The sequence below is a fragment of the Polypterus senegalus genome, chromosome 14 (assembly GCF_016835505.1).
Source record: "Polypterus senegalus isolate Bchr_013 chromosome 14, ASM1683550v1, whole genome shotgun sequence".
NCBI classification, from domain to species: Eukaryota; Metazoa; Chordata; class Cladistia; order Polypteriformes; family Polypteridae; genus Polypterus; species Polypterus senegalus.
Window position 1 is genome coordinate 79,936,435 of NC_053167.1, and position 27,179 is coordinate 79,963,613.

Below are 27,179 nucleotides of genomic sequence, written 5' to 3' on the forward strand. Positions count from 1 at the left end.
TGGCAGAGATGCAGAAAGGCAGCAGTCTTATTCTTCATCTGCATGCCAGGAAGCTAAATTGAGAAACGGAACCAATCTGTAGCTCTACGGTGTTAGCCCATACTCAGCCAGCTTTGCCTTCTGTATTGATCTGACCTAAATAATGGTGTAAACCAAAGTGTACGGACACATCTACTAATCAAAGTGGTGCCTAAAAAGATGCTCATCATAATTTTTTAACCACAAGCTGAACTGTTTATTGCTCAAAAGAATCCTCTCAGGCACCTATAAGTACTCTAGGAATGGAAAATACTGGACTCTGATCCAACCAGCAAAGGTTTCACCTCCTTGTAAAAGCTTGGTATATGCACCTCTGTGTTCTCTCTGGAGCCAAGACACTACTAACATGCTCTCTATTTTTGCCTCATAATTATTCTTATCTTGAAGTTATTCTTTTTCAAGCATATGAATAGCCTGGTGCATGTGTGGTGACCCCATCCCTAAGATTCAAACTTTCAAGCATAAGCAGTAGGTGACTGACTGCACCTAATCTGGGGGAATACGCCTTAATAAAATAAAGAACTCTCAAACTTTAAGCATGTGTGCTAGTAAGAGTTGCATTTTCCCCTACGAAACCATAGAAGACATCGCAAATACCCAACAGCAAAAGTAAGTTGAGGTAAGCAAAACCATACAATTGTGAAAAGATTATAATTGCACTATGTTCTTCATTTGAACCATGAGCACAACAAACCCCCATGTTGAATTGGGCATCATTGTTAATGGCTTGGCATTGTAAAAGTATTTTACTTATACCAAGACAGATTAGCACTTTTACTCTGTGTGTCCACATGCTATAGACATTTTTAGAATTCTCTTTTGTGATGTCTCACCTTCCAACATCTGGAAATTCACGTGTAATTGTGCAATTTTTAGGAGAACATAAAGAACACAGTCAATGGATTAAATGTGTATCACATAATTCCTAGGAAAATTCAACCTTAAAAATGTTACTTCTGGCTGACCAAGTTATTTTTAAGATTGACTGAAATGAAAGGTTACATCATAGTTATAAGGATTATTGCTGTTAGACTCAAAGTGCTCCCACCTTTAGGACATTAACATTAAATTTCTGACTGGGGAAACTTGCATTTTGCAATTATCCAGTAATATATTAATGTGGTTTATATACCTAGTAAACAGCCAAATAAAGACATTTTATCATGTTTAACTGTTACTTCATAACAAACTCATGATTCACTGTCAGATAAACTTTGGGCATTTACAAACCTTTAACTTACATGGTTACAAGAACCCCAACAAGCACCCTAATGATCAGCTGAGCATAGAGTAGGAGTAAACTTAAGTAGTTAAATTTGGGAGATTTCGGTTGGTGATTTAGAATATCAATGATCTCAAAAGTTCCAGGAGTTTTAATGACAAAGAAGAAGGTTTGAGATTTAAGGAAATGACTGATGAGAATGTAATAAGCAGCATACTAAAATCACAGGCTGGGGGTCAATTTGTTTCAAACCAGTTTTGTTAAACTTGACTTGCATGTATGGAATATTTTTTTGATTTTAATAAAATGAAATATAAAAAAATAAAAACACAGACTGAGGTGGTCCTGGTATGTGTAGATAATTGACTGGGTAAGAGGGTACACATTAATCAAATACATGTTATGGGGCCCAACGGGAGAATGAAGGATTAAAAAATGAATGAAGTAGCAGATATGGACTTACCAATGTCTCCAAGATGTACAAGGCAATGCTGGCAAATATAAGAGCATGAACTTGGCTGTGGCTTTACAATGGCGCTGGTGTTAATCTGTTTATTGCTAATTATTCCGAGCTGTGAAGATTTTACCCGGCAAGGCAAATCCACATTGAATACCGTGCAAAGCTCCTGCAGCAACTGAAAAAAAATTAAAGAATATAAAATCTTTTCAAAAATACCATTTCGGATGCATATATTTTCAACAGTAATGACCTACAACATATTTTTACCTCTATAAAACAAAGGCTACCATTTACCTTTGTTATTTTAGTTTTAAGGAGGAAAATGTTAGGCAGTTTGGTGTAGTGGTTAAGGCTCTAGACTGTAAATCATGAGGTTGTGGGATTAAATCCCGCTACTGACACTGTGTGACCATGAACAAGTCACTTGACCTGCCTGTGCTCTAATTGGAAAACCAAAAGAAATGTAACAAATTGTATCATAAATGTTTCAAGTCGCATTGGATTAAGGGGTTCGCCAAATAAGTAAATGTAAACGTGCCTTCTCTCTTGTATGTATGTACACATTTAAGATTAGGGATGTTCTGTATACAGTATCAACACTGATATTTAACATGTTTAGTAAAGGCAGCAACTTGTGTTACTGTCACGGATGTGGAACAATTAAGGAAAAAAAAAAAAAAAAGCTTAAAGCTGAAGTTATAACTATGATCCTGACTCCAACTTTAGTATAGGCTAGGAATCTAACCATAGCTTTTACATGACATCACTACCATGTAATGATTGATTGGTAACTATTGCCTTACAGTATTGCAAATTTTAATGTACATTCCTGTCTCATATTATACAAAAACTAAGAATGATCGTAAATAAAGTATTTGCTGGTACTGCAACTTGCCCACGCATCATTAATTTCTGGAGGAGTGCTCAGAGGACGCATCAAATAAATGCTAGGTACGTGTGGCAGCCATAATGCGTGTGCGTATGTCAAGATAAAATTGTTCAATATGCTGCGGTTATTGTTACAGCTTTACCACTGCTCTCTAATAATAAGATTTGCTGGGATTGGTTCCAGCTTCCCCACAACCCTACCCAAGATGGCAGGGTTAAAAAAAATGGATTGGTGGATGGATGAATCTTCAGATTTCACATGACAGCAGCACTGAAAGAGGATTTAGTTGAGGCTAATCCCTTCTTTAGGACAAATTCATTTTAATATGGTTCACTTTTCATTTGATCAAAAGAAGTTGTTAATGTTTACTTTTTTCTGCTTTTAGCTACTGAGAACATGCCTTCTGTGCTTTATATCACATGAGAACAAAAGTTAAATGTGACTTAATTTGCCTTAATATTTAGGCTATCACCTATAATCTTATAAGTGTCAAGTTTAAATTAAATTACATTACATTTGTAGCTGGTGTCTTGGGGCTTACATATAAATGTTTTTATAGTACTAGGGTGTTGTACCGTGTTAGCTAAAAAGATTACAATATGCAAGCTTTTGAAGCAATTCAGATCTTGCCTGAAGGGGCCTGAGTTGTCTCAAAAGTTTGCATATTGTAATGTTTTTAGTTAGCCAATAAAAGGTATTTTGCTTGACTTCTCACTACAAATGTTAAGAATATAAAAAAAGTCAAAAGAAATTACAGTTGGAGTTGTACTCCTATGCATTAAAGTAATTCAGTGCTAGATTTTGAAGGCGATAATTTTCCAAAACTGACTCCGCCAATAAAACAGGTGACTGCACAGTCTACAAAGACTGATGTGCTGAAAAAATGGCAGTAGGTACACTGTAAAATTTTCGGCTATGAAAGACAGAAGTTTACTTGCTGTAGGAAAAGAGAATAGTACATGGTACATGGATGAAGGTCTACTGGCCTGCCTGCAGGTTTGTGTAAAAGTGGGTATCCAAGAGAATTAGTGATTTTTTTTTCTTTAAGGGCTAGGGTGTTAACATAAAATACTGATTTCATTTGTTTTTTCTGTCTATTATACTTTCTAGGAAGTTTACTAATTGATAAACACTATTTACTATATGGCATATTTTTGAAAATATTTCTCTTTACAACACTTTTTTGACAACTGCCCAAGACTTATGCACAGTACTGTATTAATATATTTACAGAGAGATGCAAACATACATTACAGATAGATCTTCAAATATAGCTATCGAATACACTGAATCTGATCACTCTTAATAGCCTAAAACAGGGGTTCTCAGACTCAGGATGGAGACCAAATATGGCTTCAGGATTTTGTTTCAACCAGATTCACAAACAGTGACAACAAAAAACATTGATATCATTTAATTACCTGTTTTTTTCCCCCTCTTCTCTTATTCTATATTCAGAAAAGTACAGCAGCATGATTTTTAAATTTAAACATTTAGAAATTTCAATTTTTGCTATATATTTAAATGCTTAACTCTTTGTTGATTTCATTATATTTTTCCTTTTGTTTGTGCAGTTTGCTCCCTTCATTTTTAATGACAATTAAAAACAAGAAGAGCAGGCATGTAGGCACACAAAACTAAATCATAAAAAGTTGCAACTACTTTAAGGTCATACCCATTAATTAGTACATAATGGATTAATTAAACAATTACACTTGGAAAAGCAGAATGAAAAGCAAGAACAAAATATTGTTAAAGAAAAAAATACATTATTCCATTATTCCCTTATATCTGCTTAGTACTTTTTTTTTTAAACCAAGCTTTGTTTCTAATTTCTATGTTATTCCCAAAACACAGAATCTGAGAAATAACCGTTCACTTAATTAGCTCAGGAGTCCAATTAAAAACTGAAGCCACAGTGGGTCCCCAGAACAGAGCCTGTGAACCTCAGCCTAAACAGTGTTTATGTATTAAATAAAATGACAGTGAAAGAAACCATGATGTGATAAGTTTTAAGAGTAAAAGGTACTTTTTATAGAAAACACCCCTAATCAAATTTCAAAGGTAATATCCTTTCAATTTTTAAAATAAATCAAAATGTTCTAAAATAAAGTAGTGAATTAACATTTAATGTCACAATCATACAGTGAAACACCACATTTTTATTATCAAAAGTTCAACTGAAAAAGAATAAAGTCCATTACTGAAAGGAACCTCAAACTAATGTACAGAAATTGTGAAACTTTACCAGAACAACCCCATATTCCACAGTAACCGTTCTTTTCATACTGAAATATGGACAGGTGAAGGGCTCAAAATGCAATTACACTAGCTCTAGTACAGGTCTAGGGAAAGGACAGACAACTGGATATGTGATAACAAATACAAAAAAAATACACATTTTAACATGCCGCATTTTAAAAAATCATCTACATTTTGAAAAGAATACAACCAAGTTTTTCTAATGTAAATTAATATTGAATTTTGATTATGCATATTTATTGATTGAAAAGAGATATATTAGGAGATAAAATTCATTTTATCATCTTTGCTATTTTTTTCAATTACTTATTTACTGTACATATGCAAACAGAATTCAAAATTTACAAATACTTTAACTTTTTAAATCATTTTAATCCAGGGTTGCACATTCAAACCTCTTATCATTGCCAATTTAGAAGTTTCCTCCATCCCTATGAACAAATTTCAGTCATAAATGATCATTGACCAAATGAGCCAAGAAGAAACATTTTTATATCTAGAATCTAATTTTCTCTTATATTTACATATATTTTTTTTTTTTATGTTGATGACATTACAAGCATTTTAAAGTTGAATCTTCAGGTAACTAATAGAGCGAAGTACTTTTTATCATTAGGTATTTTATCAAAAGAGATCCTCGCTTACCTGTGTGTAGAAACCACTAGCTGCCTCAAGAAAAAGAGACAAATTGGCCTGTACTTCACTTCTGTTGGGATTTGCTCTGTTTTTAGCTTGACTCTGTAGTGTTGTTATTTGATTTTTGAATGCATGGTTCCAACTAAAAATATTAAAAGAGGGAAAAAAAAAATTAATCTTGGAAGTGTATTTCTAGAACTTGATTTTTCTAAGTATTTTGCATTTTTTTCTATTTCATAAAATTAATAATAAAATAAAACATAATTAATTAGCTTTGTAATGCATAGAAGCCAATAACAAAATAAAGTACTCAAGGTATGTGGTTGCTTACAGATCTTGCTCAACTTTCTTGTCAAGCGCGTACTCCAAATCTGTCACCAGCATTTTCTGGTAAAGGTCCTGCAGTGCCTGCCTTGATGTCCAGACTTCTGCTGGACCTAGTTTAGAATCTAAAAATGAGAACACATGAAAACCACAACAAAAACATGGTTTATTTTAAAACAATTGAATACTGCACCTTTCTGGTGGCAAGGTAAACTCAAAAACCCTAATTTAATGTACTTATACCATAATGTGTAATTCTGCAAGAGAACACGGGGGGCTTAATACAATTTTATATATAAAAAAAAAGGGTGTTTCAACATAGTAACAAATCATTAGAAATTTTGGTCATGGAATGCATTAACTCCGAAAAGGTTCTAACAAACGCCATAACATTTAGGGACATGGTTTAGTTATGTGAACTAACTTAAATAGTAGTTATAATGCCTACGGTAGTCTAGTTGGAATAACATTACCCACACAGCAGTTTAAGCAGAAATTAAGATAATTAAACATCATACACTATGTTAAATTTTCTTTATTGATTAAAAGTACAGAAAAGAACAAAAAACTATTTACTCTAAGAAACCAGTCACATCACAATGGTCTTCATGCATCTTCTTGGAACATTTGAGTATTAGAGGTTTTTATAAAAAGTAATTCCACACAAAATGAAAAGGGAGATTGAATAGCCAATACAGTAACACAAAGGGAAAACACATCATCTTTACACCTTGTCCCAAACAGCTCCCTGAAGAATAATTTAACATTTAAAAATAATTTCTTTTCTCTACAAAATTAATCTTGACTGATTTAATTAAACACAATTGCATTATCTGAAGTGAAAAGTATCATTTCACATATTTAGGCTGTCCAATTTACAGAAAACAAACGGCTGACCGTCTTAAAGGGTGGTTAAAACCCTTTTTGACATACAGACTAACAAAAACACTTAACGGCGCAGAGAACTTAATATAAAAATGACTTGGTATATCAAAGAAGTATGATTAATATGATAATAAGCTCATTTGTGCAACATTTAATGTAAGTAATTAATTATGATAGAATAAACATATTGGATGAGTTAAATATACGTACATATTGATCCAATAATCCTCAACAATGGTTTTCTATCTCTAATTGATTCCAGGAGTTTCCTCCCAACTGTAAAAGTATTAAGAGTCTGTAGAACCATTCAAATTTATCTGCCACAATCAGTGAAACCATTAAGTAATAAATTGCTTGTTAAACAGTTTCAGAAGATTTAACAGCAATAATCCACTCCTTTTTTGTGTTAGAAAAGTTTCACTTTAGGTTGAAAACTATGAGGCAACTAAATAGATTTACTACCATTCTTAGAACCTGCTTGAACATACAAGTTAATAATGTTGTACAGTGGTGTGAAAAACTATTTGCCCCCTTCCTGATTTCTTATTCTTTTGCATGTTTGTCACACAAAATGTTTCTGATCATCAAACACATTTAACTATTAGTCAAATATAACACAAGTAAACACAAAATGCAGTTTTTAAATGATGGTTTTTATTATTTAGGGAGAAAAAAAATCCAAACCTACATGGCCCTGTGTGAAAAAGTAATTGCCCCCTTGTTAAAAAATAACCTAACTGTGTTGTATCACACCTGAGTTCAATTTCCGTAGCCACCCCCAGGCCTGATTACTGTCACACCTGTTTCAATCAAGAAATCACTTAAATAGGAGCTGCCTGACACAGAGAAGTAGACCAAAAGCACATCAAAAGCTAGACATCATGCCAAGATCCAAAGAAATTCAGGAACAAATGAGAACAGAAGTAATTGAGATCTATCAGTCTGGTAAAGGTTATAAAGCCATTTCTAAAGCTTTGGGACTCCAGCGAACCACAGTGAGAGCCATTATCCACAAATGCCAAAAACATGGAACAGTGGTGAACCTTCCCAGGAGTGGCCGCCGACCAAAATTACCCCAAGAGCGTAGAGACGACTCATCCGAGAGGTCACAAAAGACCCCAGGACAACGTCTAAAGAACTGCAGGCCTCACGTGCCTCAATTAAGGTCAGTGTTCATGACTCCACCATAAGAAAGAGACTAGGCAAAAACGGCCAGCATGGCAGATTTCCAAGACGCAAATCACTGTTAAGCAAAAAGAACATTAGGGCTCGTCTCAATTTTGCTAAGAAACATCTCAATGATTGCCAAGACTTTTGGTAAAATACCTTGTGGACTGATGAGACAAAAGTTGAACTTTTTGGAAGGCAAATGTCCCGTTACATCTGGCGTAAAAGGAACACAGCATTTCAGAAAAAGAACATCATACCAACAGTAAAATATGGTGGTGGTAGTATGATGGTCTGGGGTTGTTTTGCTGCTTCAGGACCTGGAAGACTTGCTGTGATAGATGGAACCATGAATTCTACTGTCTACCAAAAAATCCTGAAGGAGAATGTCCGGCCATCTGTTCGTCAACTCAAGCTGAAGCGATCTTGGGTGCTGCAACAGGACAATGAACCAAAACACACCAGCAAATCCACCTCTGAATGGCTGAAGAAAAACAAAATGAAGACTTTGGAGTGGCCTGGTCAAAGTCCTGACCTGAATCCAATTGAGATGCTATGGCATGACCTTAAAAAGGCGGTTCATGCTAGAAAACCCTCAAATAAAGCTGAATTACAACAATTCTGCAAAGATGAGTGGGCCAAAATTCCTCCAGAGCGCTGTAAAAGACTCATTGCAAGTTATCATAAACGCTTGATTGCAGTTATTGCTGCTAAGGGTGGCCCAACCAGTTATTAGGTTCAGGAGGCAATTACTTTTTCACACAGGGCCATGTAGGTTTGGATTTTTTTTCTCCCTAAATAATAAAAACCATCATTTAAAAACTGCATTTTGTGTTTACTTGTGTTATATTTGACTAATAGTTAAATGTGTTTGATGATCAGAAACATTTTGTGTGACAAACATGCAAAAGAATAAGAAATCAGGAAGGGGGCAAATAGTTTTTCACACCACTGTATATTAGTTGACAAATAACTAGTGTTTAATTTGATTGTGAAAAATCATTTTTCTCCTCTTGAGGGTTGGTGGCAGAATTGTCACTCTAGCCACCATAAAAAAAAACCTCACACTGTTCCACTCCATCTGAACTAGTGTGGTGCTGAGGTATCACCCGTTGCATGGCTGCACTCGGGTCATAATCTGGATCCTGAGTTGGTATGTCGTGTGGTGGGTGCAGCAATGCACTGTATCAGTGCGTGCTCCTAACCTCACTATCCTCTTGAGACAAAAAGTAATTAAAGGGTAAAGGGACTCAACGAGGTTTAATAATGATGCACATCATCTTAAAATTACAATATCAAAAATAAGATCTACTAATCTGTAAGTTATTTGGCATGTATGCTTGAAAGCATTATGCAATTCATGCAAATAATTACAAATAGCAATAAGAAATCACTTCACATTAACAGTTAAAAAATAAGAAACCAGTTTTATTAAGAACAAAAGGTAATCTAACTGATGATAAATAATAAACTTCCAAAATGAGATCCAATTGATATTAGCAATACCAAGAACTTCTTTGACTAGACAACTTTATAAAAACGAAAAGCTCTCAGATGCATTAGAACTGTTCCACACCTTCTATTGTACTTGGCACCTTAGTAAACTGAATTTAGTGGCAAATTAAAAAACTTTATACTTTACTGCTAAAATTAAAACTACATCCTGTCCACTGGAATAAAAACAAACATTATTTGTTCAAAAATTCATTTGTAGTTGGTTGACAGCCAATACTGGGCATAATACATCTCTATACCTTCTATATACAACAGACATTTTTGACAGTATTATTAGGAAATATAATTTACACTGTGCAATTCTGATCTGTGTAGAACACATTATTCTAAAAAATTGTCATGAGTAAGTTCACTTTTTAGCTACAAAGCAGTTCAACAGCTTGATGACTTGTGTACTATGCACTTAACATATTTACGATTGCCATGTCTAGGAGAACCAAAATGATGAATTATTATTTACTAGGGTTCATTTAAGACAAAACAAAGAGTTAATAAGGCTTTTGGTAATGTTCCTACCAAATTGTTGCTAGTTATTCTTGATGGAATGGGGTCCCAGCAGTCAAGTATTCCTTTAAAAAGCTTTTGCCACAGCTTATTCTACGGCTGTTGGGGAACAGCACCCACATGTTACATTCTCATCATTGTTTTAAGGCTAGTTAAGGCTAAGACAGAGAATTCCTTGGTGTCTGCTTATACAGTTTGAAAGGCTAATAAAGGCTACAAATTTTCCCCAACACACTTATTCTCATTACCCTGGAACAATTCAACTAGTTTAAAACTCTGAGTTACTCCTCCACTTACAGCAGCTATTGCCCATTAACCTGAAGAGTGTTCTTTAAGAATCAGGCTTGCTAATCATTACAATAGATCTGGTAATTCTAATCATATTGTGAACACATCACCCTAATAAACAAAGCACTGAAGATCACAGTTCGAAGACAAAAAGAAGAGACATGACTATTAGGTCCTTAAACTGGACAATCTCTAAATTTCAGCTGCACCTTGATATCTTGGCAATAAAAAAAAGTTACTAAACTGAATAATGACAAGACACCCCTCTGCAGCACTTTCATGTACACTTTATAGTGACATTTTGCTTGGCTTTTCTCTACATTCAGGAATACAGAAAAGTGAATAGCAAGTAATGCTTAGAAAGCCACATTTTCCTTTCGCAAGATACAATGGAGAAAATTTGAAATACATAATGCATGGTAAACTCCAACAACCTCTGAAACACCTGTGTTAGGAAGAACAGGTTGTCTCACAGCCATGATGAAAATTTATACTGACCCTTACTTACTGATTTTAAGTTCAAACAGATGGAGCTTTACTTTCTTTGACATGGGCATGTCTATTCACCCTGCCAAGGTCCATCAACAAAATGTTTTCAAGTTCTCATAGGTATCTAAATTTGATTCTCCAAAAAATTATTTGCTAGAGCATTTTAAAAATGTACCCAGGAAGGTCAAAAGAGAGTAAAGGGGAGAAAAAGGGTAAAAGATTTTACTTCTGCAAAACTCTGTCACACATGCGCACATTAGGAGCACCGTAAAGGCTCAGCTTAGACCAACAACACGCCCCCCCCGATGTAAGAGGGTGTACTGACGTGTCTAGATTTTACAACTCCTAATAGCTCCCTGGAGACAACAACTTCTCACTTTTATCTTCCATCAAGATGATAAAAATACCCTGTAAATAGTAATACAGTGGTGTGAAAAACTATTTGCCCCGTCCTGATTTCTTATTCTTTTGCATGTTTGTCACACAAAATGTTTCTGATCATCAAACACATTTAACCATTAGTCAAATATAACACAAGTAAACACAAAATGCAGTTTTTAAATGATGGTTTTTATTATTTAGGGAGAAAAAAAAATCCAAACCTACATGGCCCTGTGTGAAAAAGTAATTGCCCCCTGAACCTAATAACTGGTTGGGCCACCCTTAACAGCAATAACTGCAATCAAGCGTTTGCGATAACTTGCAATGAGTATTTTACAGCACTCTGGAGGAATTTTGGCCCACTCATCTTTGCAGAATTGATGTAATTCAGCTTTATTTGAGGGTTTTCTAGCATGAACCGCCTTTTTAAGGTCATGCCATAGCATCTCAATTGGATTCAGGTCAGGACTTTGACCAGGCCACTCCAAAGTCTTCATTTTGTTTTTCTTCAGCCATTCAGAGGTGGATTTGCTGGTGTGTTTTGGGTCATTGTCCTGTTGCAGCACCCAAGATCACTTCAGCTTGAGTTGACGAACAGATGGCCGGACATTCTCCTTCAGGATTTTTTGGTAGACAGTAGAATTCATGGTTCCATCTATCACAGCAAGCCTTCCAGGTCCTGAAGCAGCAAAACAACCCTCACCATCATACTACCACCACCATATTTTACTGTTGGTATGATGTTCTTTTTCTGAAATGCTGTGTTCCTTTTACACCAGATGTAACGGGACATTTGCCTTCCAAAAAGTTCAACTTTTGTCTCATCAGTTCACAAGGTATTTTCCCAAAAGTCTTGGCAATCATTGAGATGTTTCTTGGCAAAATTGAGAAGAGCCCTAATGTTCTTTTTGCTTAACAGTGGTTTGCGTCTTGGAAATCTGCTATGCAGGCTGTTTTTGCCCAGTCTCTTATGGTGGAGTCGTGAACACTGACCTTAATTGAGGCAAGTGAGGCCTGCAGTTCTTTAGACGTTGTCCTGGGGTCTTTTGTGACCTCTCGGATGAGTCGTCTCTGCGCTCTTGGGGTAATTTTGGTTGGCCGGCCATTCCTAGGAAGGTTCACCACTGTTCCATGTTTTTGGCATTTGTGGATAATGGCTCTCACTGTGGTTCGCTGGAGTCCCAAAGCTTTAGAAATGGCTTTATAACCTTTACCAGACTGATAGATCTCAATTACTTCTGTTCTCATTTGTTCCTGAATTTCTTTGGATCTTGGCATGATGTCTAGCTTTTGAGGTGCTTTTGGTCTACTTCTCTGTGTTAGGCAGCTCCTATTTAAGTGATTTCTTGATTGAAACAGGTGTGGCAGTAATCAGGCCTGGGGGTGGCTCTGGAAATTGAACTCAGGTGTGATACACCACAGTTAGGTTATTTTTTAACAAGGGGGCAATTGCTTTTTCACACAGGGCCATGTAGGTTTGGATTTTTTTTCTCCCTAAATAATAAAAACCATCATTTAAAAACTGCAGTTTGTGTTTACTTGTGTTATATTTGACTAGTGGTTAAATGTGTTTGATGATCGGAAACATTTTGTGTGACAAACATGCAAAAGAATAAGATATCAGGAAGGGGGCAAATAGATTTTCACACCACTGTAAATCTTTAATTTTCATACAATGGAAGAAAAAGTGACGACTTCTTTAACGCTTGTTTTTACTCTTAACTGTGGTATATGGCTAATTATACATGCACATACCCAATTAGCGATGAGGTACAATGGCAAGCAAGTGAACACAGAGGGATCAGTATTATATATTCGATAGCAATACCCATAATTCTCTCCACTATGTTCAGCTTGGTTCTACAAATTAAAATACCTTTTGTTTTGTTTTTAAATATTTAAGCTTATGTGGGGTGCAAATCCAGCTGGACTACACATTAGGAAGTAACATTACACAATTGTGAAGCAGATTCGGTAGTTATATTAAATGTGAGGCAGAACATGTACGCATGAAAGGTCTATGCATAGCTACTACAATTCTATGATGTCACTCTGGCCTTACAAAGCATCATGGGCCACTGGGAAAACAATGCTTGTTTAAACTGGCAACAAGGCAAATTCCAGGGAAAATATTCGGTAAACAAGGTCAAGGGCAAACAAAGCATATCCACGTGAAAAACCCAAATTTCTCAGGCCAATACTAATCATTACATAATCTGCATAAAAATAAAATGAAAACTAAAATAGACATAACTTTATGCAATGATAAATCTAGTGTGATTTCTGGTGTTACATTCTCAATGCATTGGTTCATCTTGCTCAGCTAGAAGAATATCATCCAAATCTCCACAATTACGTGGGAATGCAATTTCTTAGATAAAACTAGATCAAACTTTTCCTGCAAGGAACGCCACAAAGCTTCTTCAGAAATTCACTAAATATAAAGATCAATCTATTATTGTGATAGACAGACAGACAGACAGACACTATTCCATTGTTACTCTGATGTTTTATTATACATGAAGAACTGTCTCACTGGCTTATTCCAAGACTGGAAAGTGGTGCGGTGTTAAGTGTTGATCATGGTCTACTACATCCTTTCTGAAATGTTGAGCCGGTTCTAATTTGTATATATATTTATTGTGGTATCTGGCCGGGGCTGGAGCCCGGCCGGGCCGCCCAGGAGGACCGGAGGAGGGCTTGTGCCTCCTCCAGACCGCGAGGGGGCGTCCGGCCTGGTTATGTTGGGGAAGCCCTGTAGGGACCCGTGGCCACCGCCAGGAGGTGCCTCGTGCCTGAATATCCCTGGAGCCCAGCACTTCCGCCACACCATGAAGTGCTGGGGGGGAAGACGACAGGGGACACCCGGTGCACCGGCACTTCCGCCACACTGGGGCGTGGCTACGGAGGAATGCCGGGAAGCAGCTGGAGCCCATCCGGGTTCCTATTTAAGGAGCCGCCTCCCTTCAGTCGATGGTTGTAGTCGGGTGGAAGAGAGACGGAGCTGGAGAAAGGACTGGAGGCGGCCAGGAGAAAGGCATTGAAACTGAGAGGTCTGGACATTGGGGAAACGGTGCTGGAGGCACTGGGGTTTGAGGTGCACGTGATTGTAAATATAGTTGTAAATAAACAGTGTGTGGTGGATCCAACGATGTCCGTCTGTCTGTGTCCGGATTCAAGTTCACAATATATATATATCACACACACACACACACACACACATTATATATATGAAAAAACTATTGTGATAAGATTTTTTTCTATATTGCCCAGCCCTAACCTACATACAAGATTACATTATACAGTATATAACACTTACATACTTACAAACGGTGTAAACAAACCACTAAAAAAAAAGTCAAATCTGATACAAACTATTTACTAACTGCAACATGAACTAGAAGCCATTTTTATTGCATATATTTTAAAAAGTCACAATCATGAACTTGAGGATAAGAAAGCTGTGTAACTAGCCTTGGTCAGTATTATTGGCACCCTTGCACTTTACTTTTATTACATACAATATGTCATGATAAATAATAGGCAGTGAACCAACCTTTTGATGAGGACCAGGGGGGATAAAAATGTTGAAAGATAAACATAAAAAGGCAAAAGTGATCTTTGTTCAAACCTACCAGGAGAACAAGGCAATGCAGATCACAAACTGTTTAAAAGTAATAAAATGAAGCTTATAAAGAAATGTACATACTACTTATGTAAGTACTTAAATATGATGGAGGTTCCATAATGATGTGCTGGCTTGGCAACTCTTGTGCTGGGGGTTTTAACCTTATTAAAGGACTCATGAAATTAGAATTTTTACCAGGGCATTTTAGAGCTATATAGGCTTCCCAGTATCAGAACATTAGGTATGGGTTAAAGATCATGGGTCCTCCAGCAGCTCAATGACCAAAGACTGAAAAGAATGGTGAAAAACAATGAGTTTGGCAATGAGTTCTAATCTCAACCATATTGAAAACCTTTGAAAAGATCTGAAATCTTCAGGTTTTAAAAGTATTCCTGCAAAAATGCACAAGTGGCATCAAATTTGAACTGAAGAGTGCAAGAAATAATGATCAAAAACCTGCAAGATGGTTTGAAGAAACATGCGGTGGCTGTTACCATTGCCATAAAGCATTAAAACTGCCCACTCACTTACGTTTTCTTCTGTGAAAAAGCTGCAAGATGAACACATAGTTCTTGGTGTATAACTTTGAACATCCTAAGAAAATATACTGATTTCCCATTAGTTCTGAGGATATTGTATATGATTTATTTAAAATGCAAGGATGCCAATAATATTGACTATTACTATATTGTAGATTGAATGCAAGAAAGGATGTGGTACACTGCATCTTTTCAGTAATGAAATCTCTATGAGATATTAGAAAGTTTAAGAACTTACCAGTCATATCAGCCTTCAGGGCCTCTGCCTGCCTGTTGGAAAAAAACACAACTAGGTTTAAAATCCATAACTCCTTGTACTAGTACCTATAATACTTAATCATTAGATGCTCTCTACTTAAGTTCAATAAAAAAACATGATAAATAAAATAGATTTCAATGTCCAAAAACTTGATAAGAAAAGTGTGATATGTATTGAATTTTGAACAAAAAAGGTGTCAAATTTACAAATGCATTCTCTATAAAACAGTTTGATGGGATTTACAAAAATACTTAAATATTTATCAAATATTTAGTTGCCTAATTTGCTTAATATAAACCATATTAAAAAATCCATGATCCTAGCAGACATCATCTATGATATGACACACCTCTGATATAAAGCAGCACTAAGAATTAAGGGAAGGAATAAAAATACAAGCAAGATACAAAACAAATCTAGTTGAGTTTCTTGGTTTTGCTTTAGAATAGGGTTGAAACAAAGGAATATTTTGACAATCAATTATACAGACAAATATTAAAATGATTTGCATGAACGCAAAGGTGTGGAAAGAGTTGTACTAATGGCAGTGGGGATGTCACAATGCCAGAGTTTTTGTATTTGATATTAATTTAGGCGGAGTGGTGGCTCTGAGGCTAGGGATCTGCATTGGCAATCGGAAGGTCGCCGGTTCAAATCCTGTAAATGCCAATGGGGGGGACTCTGCTCTGTTGGGCCCTTGAGCAAGGCCCTTAACCTGCAATTGCTGAGCGCTTTGAGTAGTAAGAAAAGCGCTATATACAGTTAGGTCCATAAATATTTGGACGGAGACAACTTTTTTCTAATTTTGGTTCTGTACATGGGAACGTTAACACATTAAGTTTTGTGATTAATGTGGCTAGTTTAATGCATTAAAAAATATCGCATCCAGGGCAGGAAATGAAGTGATCTTCTCATATTGCTGTTCATTTTCACGATTTACACACACCGATATAGATGCAGGGCAGTGGGAGGAAAGGGGATTTTGGCTTCCTGGGGCAATGCTAGAGAATAATCAAGATGAAGAAAACTGCATTTTTTTTCCACATTTCACATTTCTGTAAGAAGATCGAATCGATGTCATACCATGCAAGTATAAAATAAATTATCTTTGAGTGGCAGTAAAACCAAAAAAAGTCTAGTTCCTCTGTATTTAACACACCAGTCTTTCAGGTAACTTGCTGTGCGGACTGCCCTAATATACAGTAATATCAAAATTCTACAAAACAGAAGTGTAATGATTATCCCTATCCATTATTACACCTTGTAGTATCTTCACTAATTTATGCAAAGAATGAAATATAACTACTCAAGTAATACACAGTGTCAGTTTATAGGCAAGACAGCTGCCACAGAGATTTTTTTGTGCCCCAGAAGCAAAGTTGTAGAGCAGTGTTTTCCAACCATGCTTTCTGTGGAGACACACTTTTTGTAATCCAAAAAAAACCCAAGGCACACCATGACTCTACCAACTAAAAAAACATTAAATGTCATAAGCATGCTCATTTGTCAGAAGGGTTAGGACAACCAGAGACGCTTTGAAAGAAATGAGTCTGGGGTTCGCGGACACAGCAGAGTGAGTAACTCTGGACGCATTTTCTAGCTGCTTTGTCACTTTGCCTATTCATACAGGAGATCCTCTCTCTGTTTCACTCCACTGACTCAAGGTCAGAGGCAACTCGTAAGCCCACTGTCCTTCGGCTGTGTGAGAGTCACTGGCAAACATGCACCCAGACAGATAGACCATCTGACATATCTCCTGGTTGCTTATGTGCTTTCCAAGTGCTACGTCTTTACACAGCCATCTACAGATAGTCCCATCCTCCTCAGACAGGTCTCTACCACCGGAGAAATGTGTTTTTCTCAGGCCCAGAACCAGGTGCACATCATTATTATTTTTACAGAGCACCAGACAAAAAAACACTTGTATAGAGTATAATTGTCAAGTCGTTGATGTTGATGAACATTTGAGGATATTATTTAGAAAGTTTTAACACAAGTTTTAATGTATGCCCATTTAGGAGACACTTATACTTTCATTTAAATCTGCCTTTAGCAGTGTATTCAAAGTCTACATGCGTTTTGATTGTTTAGTTTTGCTTTGGCTTGTCTGTGTTTTATGTATTATGCCAATTTGACAACACAAGATTTTCTTGTTATTTTTGTAGGTGCTTATAATACATTGGTATAATTTTCTAAATGCCTTCTTTTCAACATGCTTTTCAGGAAGGCTTTCAAATTCAGGCTGTGCTTCCTCAAAGTAGTATTTTGTTAAACGTTCAGGTTTTGGCTTATTGTTTAAGTTTAAACTATGCTATTAAATTAAAAAAAAAAAAAAAATCAACAAATTCACAAGCAAGAAGTGTGCAACACAATCTCGGTAATCACTAACACAAACGGAGATAAAATCATCAAACACAAAAATATAATGCACACTTTCAGAGACTACTATAAATCCCTATATACTACTGAGTTTAAAGAAGACAATATACAATCTAATGCATTTCTGGATACATTACAGATACCACAGATAGACGCTTTTAGTGTGGAGGAACTTGATAAACCTCTGGCATGATCAGAATTACTAGATGCTATAAAGTCACTCCAAGGAGGAAAAGCAGCAGGCCCTGACGGCTACCCTGCAGAGTTTTACAAGAAATTCTCCGCTCAGCTAGCTCCCCTCCTATTAGCAACATTTACAGAAGCCAGAGAAAACCAATTTCTTCCACAAACCTTTCACCAAGCATTAATCACTGTTTTCCCAAAACAAAATAAGGACTTATTACAATGTGCATCATACAGACAAATTTCACTTCTGAATAACGACGTTAAAATACTATATAAAATCATAGCCAGAAGGATGGAGAAAGTGTTCCCCTCGGTAATATCACAAGACCAAACTAGATTTATTAGGGGCCGACACTTATCTTCAAATCTTCGACGCCTGTTTAATGTAATATACTCACCAACTAAATCAAACACCCCAGAAATATTATTATCATTGGATGCAGAAAAAGCATTCGACATGATTGAATGGAAATACCTTTTTACTATAAGTTTGGGTTTGGCCCGAACATTTGTGCATGGATTAAATTACTGTATACTAACCCAGAAGCTTCAGTTTGCATCAATAACATTTGCTCAGACTACTTTAAACTAGAACGTGGCACTAGACAAGGATGCCCCTTGTCACTGCTGCTGTTTGCGATTGCCATTGAACCACTGGCAATACATTGTCGAAATACTGATCAGATAAAGGGGATTAGCAGAAAAGGACTGGAAGATAAAATCTCATATGCAGAGGATATGGTACTGTATATTTCGGAACCAAAAAATTCTGTGCCTGCAATCTTAGCAGCACTCACAGAATTTCAAAAGATCTCTGGTCTCAGAATTAATCTGAATAAAAGTGTACTCTTTCCAGTGAATTCTCAAGCATATATTATTAGATTAGACACCCTACCTTTTATCATTGCAGAACAGTTTAAATACCTAGGGGTAAACATCACAAGTAAACATAAAGCTCTTTATCAACAAAATTTTGCCGTCTGCATGGAAAAAATTAAACAAGACTTGCATAGATGGTCAACTCTTCATCTCACTCTAGCTGGAAGAATTAACACTGTTAAGATGAATATTCTTCCTAAGCTCCTTTTTTATTTCAAAACATCCCAATATACATTAATAAATCATTCTTTAAGCAATTAGATTCAACAATAACCTCATTTATTTGGAATTCAAAACATCCACGCATCAAAAGAGCGACCCTACAAAGACAAAAGGCAGAAGGCGGCATGGCTCTACCTAACTTCCAGTTTTATTAATGGGCGGCAATTATAAAGGCGATAAGAACCTGGACACAAATAGAAGAACATACACAGGCTTGCAGCGCAATAGAAGTAAAATCCTGCAGTACTTCTTTGTATTACTTGCTCTGCGCTCCAATAAACACACGTTATCGGCAATACACTAATAACCCAATTGTGCTCCACTCACTTAAAATCTGGAACCAATGTAGAAAGCATTTTAAGACGGAGAAGCTTCTATCTGTGGCACCCCTGCAAGAGAACCACCTCTTTCAACCTTCACAAACATATGCAGTTTTTAATATCTGGAAAAATTTGGAATTAACTTGCTTAGAGATCTTTATATAGACAACATCTTTGCATCCTATGAACAATTACATTCCAAATTTAACATTCCAGCTACACATCTCTTTCACTATCTTCAAATCAGGAACTTTGTTAAACAGAACCTTCCAGATTTTCCTCATCTTGCACCCTCATCCATGCTAGGGCTGTGCGATATGACCAAAATCTTATATCCCGATATTTCATTTCATATCCCGATATCACGATATAGTACATTTTCTTTGTATTCAGTGAATAGTTTATATAATCACCACTCCTTTTTTTTCATTTAAATTAAAAAATCAAAAATGAGAAGTACTCAACTTGTAATTATTTCTGTTCTTTTATTTAGAACATTTGAGCAAATGTTTGACTTAGAATGTAAACATAAAATGTTAATGTATCAAATATAAAACACTTTTCAAAAACAAATTACTAAAGGCCCAATATAAAATACTGCTATATAAAATGCCTGACATAAACAAAATGTGAACTGTAGCAGCAATAACTCTCACAACATATATTAAATATAAAAGGATCAAAGCACTAACAACTAAACTATATAAGGCCAATAAACCCTTTAAACAAAACAAATACAAGTCTAACATTAACTGTCAAAACCAAATGTAAACATTGTACTTCAAACTGTAGCAGCAATAAGGCTTACGACAAAAATATATTAAATATATAATATTAAATATAATATTTTTAGGCTACATTCTAGTAAAATGTTAATTTGCACATCGTAGTGTGGCAAATCTCCGTTAATGAGTTACAGCTGATCGCCCGTGCATGGGACTGGATGGCTAACGTGTTGATGCCGTCCAGCCCCAAGCACGGGCGATCCATGTAACTCGTTAACAGAGATTTGCCGTGTTAATGCAGTTGTGGCGTAAGCGTAATTTTAACAAGATTAACGCTGACAGCAAACGCTGCAGGGAAAATTATGCCTTAAGCAAATTGTTTTGGTAGCAATTAATCTTCCAAGCTTTTAACATGCTCGTTTAAATAGTACCTTTACAACTGTAATATCCTATGTGGCCTGCCTCTCAGTTGTAAACTCTCTGCATGCTCGCTCACGTGCTTTTTGCGGAGGTGGTAGAAGAGGTTTGTCGTGTTGGAGTCTGTGGTAGTGATCAGTTTGCAGCATAATTTGCACAGTACCGTTTTCTGGTCCGTGTCAGACTCTTCAAATCCAAACCATCTCCATACTACAGAGGTAGCCCCTCGTTTAGGAACAAGGTCCTTCTGTGTGGAGCTACCTGGTGTTGCCTCGTCTTCATCAGCCATGCTAGTGTGTCTGCATCCATGTGGTGGCCATCAAAACAATGAAAAAAATATTGCCGTAAACAGTTTATTTTGCGACACCCGGAAACAAACGATAGCGTAATGTGCAGCGATAGACGTTTTCATATTGTCATCCGATATATATCGTTATATCGAACAGCCCTAATCCATGCTGGAAAAAATATTGCTCAATCTCAAGGAATTAGACTCCATCTCTACAATATATAAAATCATTTTACAATCCCTTCCTTTCAAAGATCCAAGAGGACACTGGGAAAAAGATCTCTCAATTAATATATCAGAAAAAGAGTGAAAAGTAGCAATGCAGAGAATTCACTCAAGCTCCATAAGCGCAAAGCATACAATTATACAACTCAAAATTATATATCGAGCACATCTGTCTCAACTAAAACTCTCCAAAATGTTTCCAGGGCATGATCCAACCTGCGATCGTTGCAACCAAGCCCCAGCCTCAATGGGCCACATGTTCTGGGCCTGCACCAAATTAACATTATTCTGGACAAAAATTTTTGATTACCTTTCAGACAGCCTTGGACTCACAATCCCTCCTAACCCATGAACAGCTGTGTTTGGGGTTCTTCCAGAGGGGCTTAAAGTGGAGAAGGACAAAAATTGTGATTGCATTCACTACACTCTTGGCACGCAGACTCATTCTGATAAACTGGAAGAACCCAAACTCTCCTCTTTTAAGTCAGTGAGAAACCGATGTGTTATATTATTTGAAATTGGAAAAAATCAAATACTTAGAGGATCCGTACAGACTTTTTTCAAAACATGGCAGGATCTAATCAGTAATATTTTAAAATAAGTTTATAAAGCACAGAGAATTTATTAATTTAGGTATGTTTACAAGCCTTAAATTTTACGCCGTTTGGCTTGCTCTCTCTTTCAGGAGTGGGGATTGATCTGTTCTTAACTGAATTCTTCTTTTTGTAAAAACTTGATTGCTTTGTATGGATTGTAATAACATTAATAATAAAAAAAAAAATTAAAAATCCATTGTATTGATTCTGCATTATTTTTGTGATTCAATGTTATTTATTTGACTTATTTTATAATTACAAGTTTTAATACAAGATGCGATTAATCGCGATTACCTACATACAGTTATGCAATTAATATTTTTTGATTCCCAGCCCTAGTTAATACTAAAAATTAGTTTGTCTTCAAAAAGCAAATGACTGATACAAATTTTAATATTAGTAGATTTGTAATCAGTATGCTGTTTTGACTGTATTGCTATAACTGTACATCGCTTCTGTTAAAACAGTTCATCTTGTAATGCTAGAAATATATGCTTCTTGCTTCAAAGCATTGAAACACATTTTCTTTTGGCATTAACCAATGGAGCAGCTCATTTCATCACCAGTGAAGACAAGCCAAATGGCCATTTCTTTTCTAGAATTTCCTCCATGCCAGTTACTTCTACATCTAGCAGTCCAACATGAATGACCTTGACAGTACATTGGAAAAGGATGGATGCTCAGTCGGATATCTGTAGATGAACATTCAGAGAAAGAATTCAAAGCCTCTGTTTCTTTATCATAGCAGTGTAGGATATGGTATTACAAAGTGCTCTATCTCACCATCTTAAATGATAAAACACATCAACTTACATCTAATCAGTGACATTGTGCTCTCTCAAAGAAAATACAAGATCTATTTTTGAGCTAACTCCATAATGAATGTTTTGTCTTTTTTAAATGATAAACATGATTCAGGCAATTGTGCACTGAAATTCATTGAACACAAAGGATTTTCAGACATGACTTTTGTTATTCTTTTTGAAATGTACTAATTATTGCAATGGTCTAGCATTACGTGTCATTTTTATATGTAGTTTTTACTAGGGGTGTCACAAGAACCAATATTAATTCTGTGCCAAATTTTCAAAAGCACATATTTTTTTAAAAAACAGTATCAGTAGTACCAAGAAAGTATTATGCTCATGGGGGACCTCAACTAGTCAAATTACTTAATAAGGCACAACAGTACATAAGAAACCACATATAAAAATATACAGTATTGCATCAACACATATTGAAAAGGAAACCAGTATAGAGTGTTTGTGCCTGTGCAAATGGAACTTTCAGGGTGCAAGTGCAGGAATAACTGGTTGTTTAAAAAAAAAGGCTCACTTTCTTGCTTTTACTCTATTATGGAATTAGCTAAGAAAATGATTTGTGTGTGCTTTGAGAGCAAAATAATTTTACCCTTCAAATAAGGTGTAATTGTTTAACCTGTATTGTCATGCCTTTATGAGAAGAGATGAAAAAATAATCAGATTAATCACTTTTAATTAGTGTCCAATCTGGCCCCCAATAATTTAATGAATGCTTCATATTCATTCTTTTCGGTGTAATAAGCACTTCTACAAATGTCCACCAATCCAAGCATCTGTCTGTTTTCTAACCAGTGCTTGCAGTTCAATGAGGAAAAAAATCACATGCATCCATAGTTACACATATTTGACTGTGGCAAATGGGAGGACTGTCAGCAGAAACAACAACTGTAGCAAGAAAACATAGAGGCAAGATTCAAATGAAGTATCTGGCTTGGTTACACCGGTGGTGACATGTGCTGCTTCATTTGATAACATCAAAATAAAATTTAGTGTTTCAGTGCTTTGAAGGACACATCACGTCTTCATATTAAATTGACGTGTACTTTGTTAACATAGATGCGTAATCACTAATACACATTAGCAGGAGAAGCAAAAACATCATATTTCATTGTTAAATAAGTCTATAAACAATTTGTGCCATTTTTTTGGTTTTTGAAGGCAGAATTCCATTCATTAATATACCCTATAAGTATGGCCTATATTAATTTGCATATTCTCGATGCACTGCAGCTTATTCTGCGTGGGAAGTAGTAAATAACTAGATCGTTCACATCAAGTAGAAATTGTGGTGTCGCATGGTGGGATATAACCAAAAGGGTGGTATAACAGCCAGCCTCTTTCATCATAACCCTGCTGGCCTGAATAATGGCCTGCACATATCTACTACACTACTCTACTCTCTAAATCTTGTAGTCCAGAGCCATAATAGCTTAATCTCAAAACACTGTTACACCTCTCTACCATCAACCAGCCTTCACTATATTGGGACTAGGCACAAAATATACCACTGTCTAGTTATCCTACTTACACAAAGTTATCTATATATGTATAACTAGCAAAATACCCGCGCTTCGCAGCGGAGAAGTAGTGTTTTAAAGAAGTTATGAAAAAGAAAAGAAAACATTTTAAAAATAACGTAACATGATTGTCAATGTAATTGTTTTGTGACTGTTATGAGTGTTGCTGTCATCAAGAATTTGATTATCATTATTTCTTTCAATCAGGTTCGTATTTGGAGGATGTGTTGTGTTCAAGTTACATTCCGTGTTTGTCAACCGTTGTAAAGATAACAGGGTTCATTCATCGAAGTGTTCACTACCCAAATCGGTACTAGTGAATCTAAAATGTTTAACAGGCATTCCCGGTATTAAGCTGTGATTTGCCTGCGAACATTTAGCGGCAGCGTGTCTATGAACTTAAACTTAAGCTTTACACCTTGCTTTCCTATTGATATGTCTACAAAGCCTTGTTCAGATTCAGAGGGTTGTTCCTTTCTTACTGCATCAATAAACAGCTCGTCTTCCGCTTTATCTGAGACATCACACACTGCATGCACGGGTTTACCTTTCCCAGTCCTGCAAACTTTAGCGAAGTAGTTCAATTTACCACATTTTTTACACTGTCTTCCTTAAGCTGGACATTGACTTTTTCCACCGTGTGCTTTGTTTCCGCAGTACCTGCACATATGAATACGCTTGCAGGCATCACACGCTTCATATTGTTTTGCTGCCTTCTCAATTGTGTAATGCGTTTTTTGTTCAGCGCTCATTGGAGCTCTTGCTTTTTGTGTGCGTACTGGGTTCACAGTCAGTTCACATGAGCCGCTCAGAGTACATGCATAGAAGGTTCTCAGCTGTGGTTGTGCTATCTCGTGCGATTTTGCGATTTCCACGGCTTTATTTAATGTTAGCTAAGACCTGGAATTTAAAAGTTTCTCTCGCACTTTCGCTGAGTTTGTGCCAAACACTAGTCTAACCCTGACAACCTCATCTGCGTTTACATAAGCACAGTCCTTCACCCGCAAGTATTTAGCGGCAGCATGTCTATTGGATTGCTGCTGACGGACGGCTGTATATGGGCAGGCACTCAATTACGTGGGAGGCGTGACGATGAGGGACGCAACTCCGCCTCACACAGCGACCGAGCTACAGGCTATGGCCATATATATGTACGTAAGTAGGTTCCAGTTATGACCGTTATGCATAGAATTTCGAAATGAAACCTGCCTAACTTTTGTAAGTAAGCTGTAAGGAATGAGCCTGCCAAATTTCAGCCTTCTACCTACACGGGAAGTTGGACAATTAGTGATGAGTCAATGAGTCAGTCAGTCAGTGAGTGAGGGCTTTGCCTTTTATTAGTATAGACTAGCAAAATACCCGCGCAGCGGAGAAGTAGTGTGTTAAAGAAGCAATGAAAAAGAAAAGGAAACATTTTGAAAATAACGTAACATGATTGTCAATGTAATTGTTTTGTCACTGTTGTGAGTGAGGAGTGTTGCTGTCATACACATATATATATCTACATATATACACACATATACATACACACACACACACATATATACATATATATATACATACACACACACACATATATATAAACATATATATACATATACATACATATCTACATATATACACACACAGCTATTTCGTATCAGTGCAATACGCTGCTTGTTAAAACGGATAACTCCGCTCTTACGTCAAGTCTGCGTGGATATTATGAACTATCGTATTTGTTCAAGTTCTATTTAAATTTTAAATAGAAGGAATTTTTATTTAGTCGACAGAAATATCTTTGGTAGGAATGGTAAAATCAGACAGGAATATTATTCGTGAATAAATCAACTCAAACCTTAAATAACTTAAAAGAACAAACATTCAAATTTCTTTACTCTTATATAAATTTATATAAAAAATAAACTTAGATTTTAAATATCCCAAAAGATTTTGCTCTCCATAAAAATATATCCTTTCAAAATTATACAAATTCAAATATGAACATGCTGCATAACAAAACCTGGAAATATAAATAAAATGTGTTCCTTTCAGCAATAACAAATCAAATCATTAAGTTGTCTTTGCTCATATGTCATTTTAGAGCTGGACGCCTGGCATCTATTTTTGGCAACAGGTTCGTTTATGTTTGGTGTGAGGTTCTGTGTTGTGGAGATTCTCAGGATGGATTGCAGGTGCTCATCAGTGAGGCGACTCCTGTGTGCTGTTTTGTTATTCTTTATCACTGAGAAGAGCTTCTCACACAGATATGTGCTACCAAACATGCACAAGGTTCGAGCCGCATGTAGACGGACTTTTTTTGTTCTTCAAAGTCACCAAAGCGCCGTGCAAACTCAGTGCGCTCGGTTTATCAGCAAAGTGCGTATTTGGGAACACCGTAGTGACGACTTGGTTCAACATTACTTGGCAACAGGGAAAGTTGCACTGGTGCATTTGTGTCTCCCATAAAAGCAACTTCACTTGAAATCACTTTGTGATTGTGCACAGGTAAAAACGTCCGCTGAAGTGTCAGATTCTTATTTAATTCTTCTGCTTTCTGTATCTTCTGCATTGCATTCAGGTCTTTCAGCCTCACTGATGAGCACCTGCAATCCATTCTGAGAATCTCCACAACACAGAACTCCCTGATGTTTTGTCTCATAGTGCCATCTTAGATTAAATTCTGTAATTACAGCCACATTAGCTCCACAAATGAGACACACGGGTTCAGTAAACATATACTCAGCCTCCCATCGGTTTTTAAAGGCTCTATTTTCAGAATCAACTTTTCTCTTCAGCATCGTGTGAGCTAGCCGCAATAACTTGCAGCATCATAAGCTAGACTTGATTAACGCGTAAGTGTTGGCAAGGCAGCTGAAGCGCTGCATTATGGGATCTGTAGTTTATTGTGTTACCAGCGCTTCATATACCGGGCTTTAATAACAATAATACAGTATATAAAATGATCTCGCGGGCGGATATAATTACGCCGGGCGGATGTGGCCCACGCCCTTGAGTTTGACACATATGGACTAAATAGAACTTGAAAAGATATATTTTTCAAATGTGATCGCAATTCAGATAGAGTTGGCGCACACTACAGCCTGCATGCCTCAATAAGTCATCCTCCCCTCGCT

The 27,179-nt window shown here is 36.4% G+C and overlaps 1 protein-coding gene across 2 annotated transcripts in view; it reads right to left on the reverse strand.

The window, feature by feature from the left end:
• Nucleotides 1-27,179, reverse strand: part of smg7 (SMG7 nonsense mediated mRNA decay factor) — a 112,837-nt gene that overhangs the window by 38,169 nt on the left and 47,489 nt on the right. For both annotated transcript variants that reach the window (XM_039735853.1, XM_039735854.1), the window contains exons 2-5: nt 15,467-15,498; nt 5,840-5,957; nt 5,518-5,650; nt 1,725-1,896 (exon numbers count right to left, since the gene is read on the reverse strand). In XM_039735853.1, the coding sequence (XP_039591787.1) occupies nt 1,725-1,896; nt 5,518-5,650; nt 5,840-5,957; nt 15,467-15,498 (455 nt within the window). The remainder of the gene's footprint in view (nt 1-1,724; nt 1,897-5,517; nt 5,651-5,839; nt 5,958-15,466; nt 15,499-27,179) is intronic.